This window comes from Montipora capricornis, chromosome 1 (assembly GCF_036669925.1).
Source record: "Montipora capricornis isolate CH-2021 chromosome 1, ASM3666992v2, whole genome shotgun sequence".
In the NCBI taxonomy this organism is placed as follows: domain Eukaryota; kingdom Metazoa; phylum Cnidaria; class Anthozoa; order Scleractinia; family Acroporidae; genus Montipora; species Montipora capricornis.
Window position 1 is genome coordinate 38,503,167 of NC_090883.1, and position 4,146 is coordinate 38,507,312.

The following is a 4,146-nucleotide window of genomic DNA, read 5'->3' on the forward strand; positions in this document are numbered from 1 at the left end:
TGTTGGCTCTCAGCTCTTCAATCTGAAGCCTGATGTCATCTGAAGGCACATTTGCCTGAAATACCGCCAGACTTTTTTTTAAATCATTCCTTTCTCTCCACAACTCCTCTAATTCTTTCTTGGCTTTCAGGTATTTCTTTTCCAAATGGCTATGAGCTGTCTGTAGAGCATACATAGAAGCTGCAGAATTCTTTGATGACTGAGCACTAGCACCCTGAGCATCCTCCAGCGTTGCCTGGAGTGACTCTTTATCAACCCTCAGTGATTGAAGCTCTGCATCAGCTGCTGTAATTTGAAACCAAGCTTTTTGTACTTTCTCTTCTTCAGCATGGAGCAGCCTCTTGCACTCATCTAGTTCAGTAACAAGCACCCTTATCTCTGCATTTCTTCCTTCCAACTGAACTGTAAGTTCCATGTTTGCTTCCAGCTGCTTTTGTACCTGACCCTGAAGGTCAGCTAAGTTGCGATCTGACTGGGAGCACAGAGATTGATTCAGTGCTTTTTCTCCATCCAGCTGATCCTGGAGTGCCCTAATTACTGATTCATAATCTTCTTCCAATGCAGTTGTCTTTCCTTTCTCATGGCCTAGCTGAATCTTGCAATCTTCCAGTTCATGCTCAAACTGATGGATAAGCTGCTGCTTTTCTTTTAATTCAGCTTGAAGCTTATCAATCTTGTTGCCAAGCAAATCTGCTTCATGCGATGCATCATTCAGTATCTCTTCTTTAGATTTCTCCAGGTCTGCAACCTTGTGGCTGGAGTTTACAAGTTCTTTCTGGATATCAGAAAGTTCTTGATCTTTGCTCTTGAGTTCCTGATGAACATCCCTGATTTTCTTTGTAAGGCGATCAGATTCTTCCTCCTTGTTTCTTTTCAGCATGCTATTCTCAGCAGTAATTTGAGTCAGCTGTTCTTGTAACCTCGCCTTTGCACTGTTTGCCTTCTCGAGCTTCTCTTGAAATTCCACAGATTCTGTCTTCACTTTGGTTTTGAACTCAATAAATCGAGCTTTCAGTAGGTTGTGCTCCTCTTCCTTGGCTTTGAGCTCATTTTGCACTTTCTCGATCATCTGGCGATCTGCATTCATGCTGTCTAAATATTGATTTCTCTCAATCACTAACTTTTCTTTGTTTTTCTCGAACTCTGTAGTCTGCGCTTTCTCCTGCTCCAAAATCATCATCAATTCCTTGATTTTCCCCTCAGAAATTTCCTTCATGGCATTCAGATCGCTCAATTTTTTTTCAAGATCTTCTATTTTACTTTGCTCGGATTCCATGATCAGACTTTTCTGAGCCAGAGTTTCCTCCAGCTTGGCGGATTTTTTCTTGGTTTCTTTTAGAGCGGTGGTCAACTCAACTTTTTGAGTGCCAAGTCGCATAATTTCTTCATTTGCATTCGCCAAATCAGCCTCTGCTGTCTCTTTCGATGATTTTAACGTTTCATTCTCTTCCAGGGCCCGGCCAAGGGACTCCTCTAATATCGCGGTTTTGTTTTTAACGATCATTATTGACGAACCTTCGTCGTCCTCAATTTCGCAACACTCCAGGTCGTCTTGTTCGAAGGGTTTCGTTTTAATCTGAAAAGGAACGCTTGCCCCTCTGACATCTCCTACATAAGTGACATAACAGAACTGGTAAAATTCGTCATCAGCCTTTGGTAAATACCTTTCGCGAAAAACAACCCTATTAGCAACTGGTCTTCCTTGTTCGCCATTTTGAATATCGGGCATAGGCGACCATTCGTATGTGTAATGCTCGCGAGATGACTGCCAACCAACTTTAAATAACCCAATCCAATCTCTGGAGCTTGGCTTGACCGAGCTCTTTATCTTGAAGCGACATTCTATATCTCTGTCTGGAGGATAGCATTCCGGAACGTTGTTAAAAATGACAGCGCAAAACTCGGACTCAGATGACGAAGTCGATGAGTTGGCGTTGTTTGTACCCTCAACGCTTTCAGTTTCTTGCGGACTTTCTGCCATACTTCGTTTCTTTAGTGTTGCGGCTGTCTCAGTTTCCAGGGTTAACTGAGAGTTTAGAACAACGCGGAAGATGGAAAATCCAAAGTAGGGCGGACGTTACAATCTTCGCCTACGCAGGTCTTAATTTGAGATGACGTCTTCGGCAACAATCGGAGAATTTATGGGCCGAAAGCATCGCGAAATTTCCCGACTGCTCAAAAAAAATGTCTATATGGTGCTGCTTGGACGATGAACGATGGCAACTTATTCCGATCTAAAATAGAAAACAAAAAGGTTGAATGCATTTTTTCTGTCAACCTCACTTATGCCAAGCCAGAGTCACCGCTTCTTTTGGCTGTTTCGTAAGCTATGATTCGTGGGCAGTCATCAGTTTGTCACGTTTCATGCCCTTCATCTTGAAAGGGACAAAACCTTGTTTATAATTATTGTAAAATCGCTCTGCCATATCGCTGAATCACATTGCGTTGTAAAACTTTACAGATGATATTACTTAACTTTATTTTTAGTTGTGTCATTCGGGAATAAGGTTCTTTCAAGGCCATAAAGCTCCTGGTAACAACTAATGTTTTGATATGAATTACTGTAGTCTGGACATATATTTTAAAATTCATTTATCCTTTATATTTCTTATTCGTATTTTTTGTTGTAATTGATGAAAGAGGGATAGCCTTAAAAGTTCTTCTTGTTATGATAAAATAATGACCCGAGTTACCACCGTAGTATCAACGAGATGCTTCCGTGAAGCATACACTGGGTTGCCTGTGGTACGTGTTAGTTTCGAACTGTGCAGAAACAAAAGAACAGAGTCGAGGTTCAGGGGAATAATTTGCATTTTCCTTTGTTCTGAACAATACAAAATGCTAATTATTCCCCTGAACCTCGACTCTGTTCTTTTGTTGCTGCACAATTCGAAACTAGCCTATTGTGTGGTATTGAAATACAGCATTCCAGTCTCCGAAGAATAACAAATAAAAGAGAAGCGAGAAACATTGGCTTCTGGGTTGACATGTTGATAATTTTCAAGTTCCCTCACAACTTCTTTTCACCACAAGTGTGCCCTCTGAGCATCTAACAGCTTTGTAATACTAAAATTCACTGAAGTTAAGCCCTTTCGGGCGGGGTTAGTGTCAGGATGAGAGACCAAAACAATAAACCCCTCGTAAAACAGAAGCATCTGACCGAATACTATGAACCCTAACAAATGCGAACTCAGCAAGGTACAGATTCTGTTAGCGTGTTTTATGCAAAACAAATATTGATGCAAAAGCAAATAACTATTGATACAGTTTTTAAAAAGAGCAGAACGAAGTTTCCGGGACGGTCGATCGAGAATAAAATATTTACGACATGAAAACAACATTAATTTTGAACCGTGAATATAGAATATAAAAAGTTACGATCAGCGACAAACATTTTGGGAGATTTTTGCTTCGTTCAAATAAATTGCAAAATCGAAAGTGACATGCCGGAATTCAACGGGCGCCGCGATTAAGTTACCGCGGCATGTTTACTCGCCAAGTTTCTTTTTCTGTCAAGTGTTATAAAGTTTGACAATGAAATGAGCGAAGTCAAAACAAAGATCACAATCGCCCAACTCTTGTTTATGCAAAGTCAAAATTTACTCTCCAAGACGCGTACGACGTTATTTATCACCAGGTAATTCCATCATTTTGGAAATAGCAGCTACTTTATTATTCATCTGCGTCATAATTTTTCACTGATTTTGGGGCTCATTTTGTTGAAACTCAAGCACGCTTCCAACAGGCCTGTGAACCCTTCCTGCTTACAGAGCAATACTAAAAAACTTCTCCCATATCACATTTCAACCTTAAGCTCGAAAATTCAATACACAACATGATATTATAATTCACAAAGGCAGAAAATACCACAGAATCCTTTTCCAGCGAAAATTTTATTGAAACAAACAACATATTTGCTCTTAGAGGCGAAAACCTCTTCCTATTTCATTGCGTGCGTGAAGACAAGAAACTCAATCGTGTCAAATTACCATGTACTTCAGGTAAATACAGCTCACTTTGATTTCGTCTCGACGGGTGATAGATTGTTGTCGAAGTCCATTACTCGTCGCTTTTGAGATTCCTGCCTAGTTTATCCAACTGACTTACCATTATCGAGCTCCATAAGGGTATGTTTTGTTTAAGGAT

The 4,146-nt window shown here is 40.3% G+C and overlaps 1 protein-coding gene across 1 annotated transcript in view; it reads right to left on the minus strand.

Moving 5' to 3' along the window:
• Positions 1-2,109, minus strand: part of LOC138042347 (tax1-binding protein 1 homolog B-like) — an 8,389-nt gene extending 6,280 nt beyond the window's left edge. Inside the window, exon 1 of the mRNA XM_068888207.1 lies at positions 1-2,109. This exon is cut by the window's left edge and continues 248 nt beyond it. Within this exon, the coding sequence (XP_068744308.1) occupies positions 1-1,981 (1,981 nt within the window). The 5' untranslated portion in view covers positions 1,982-2,109.
• Positions 2,110-4,146: the final 2,037 nt, after the last annotated feature.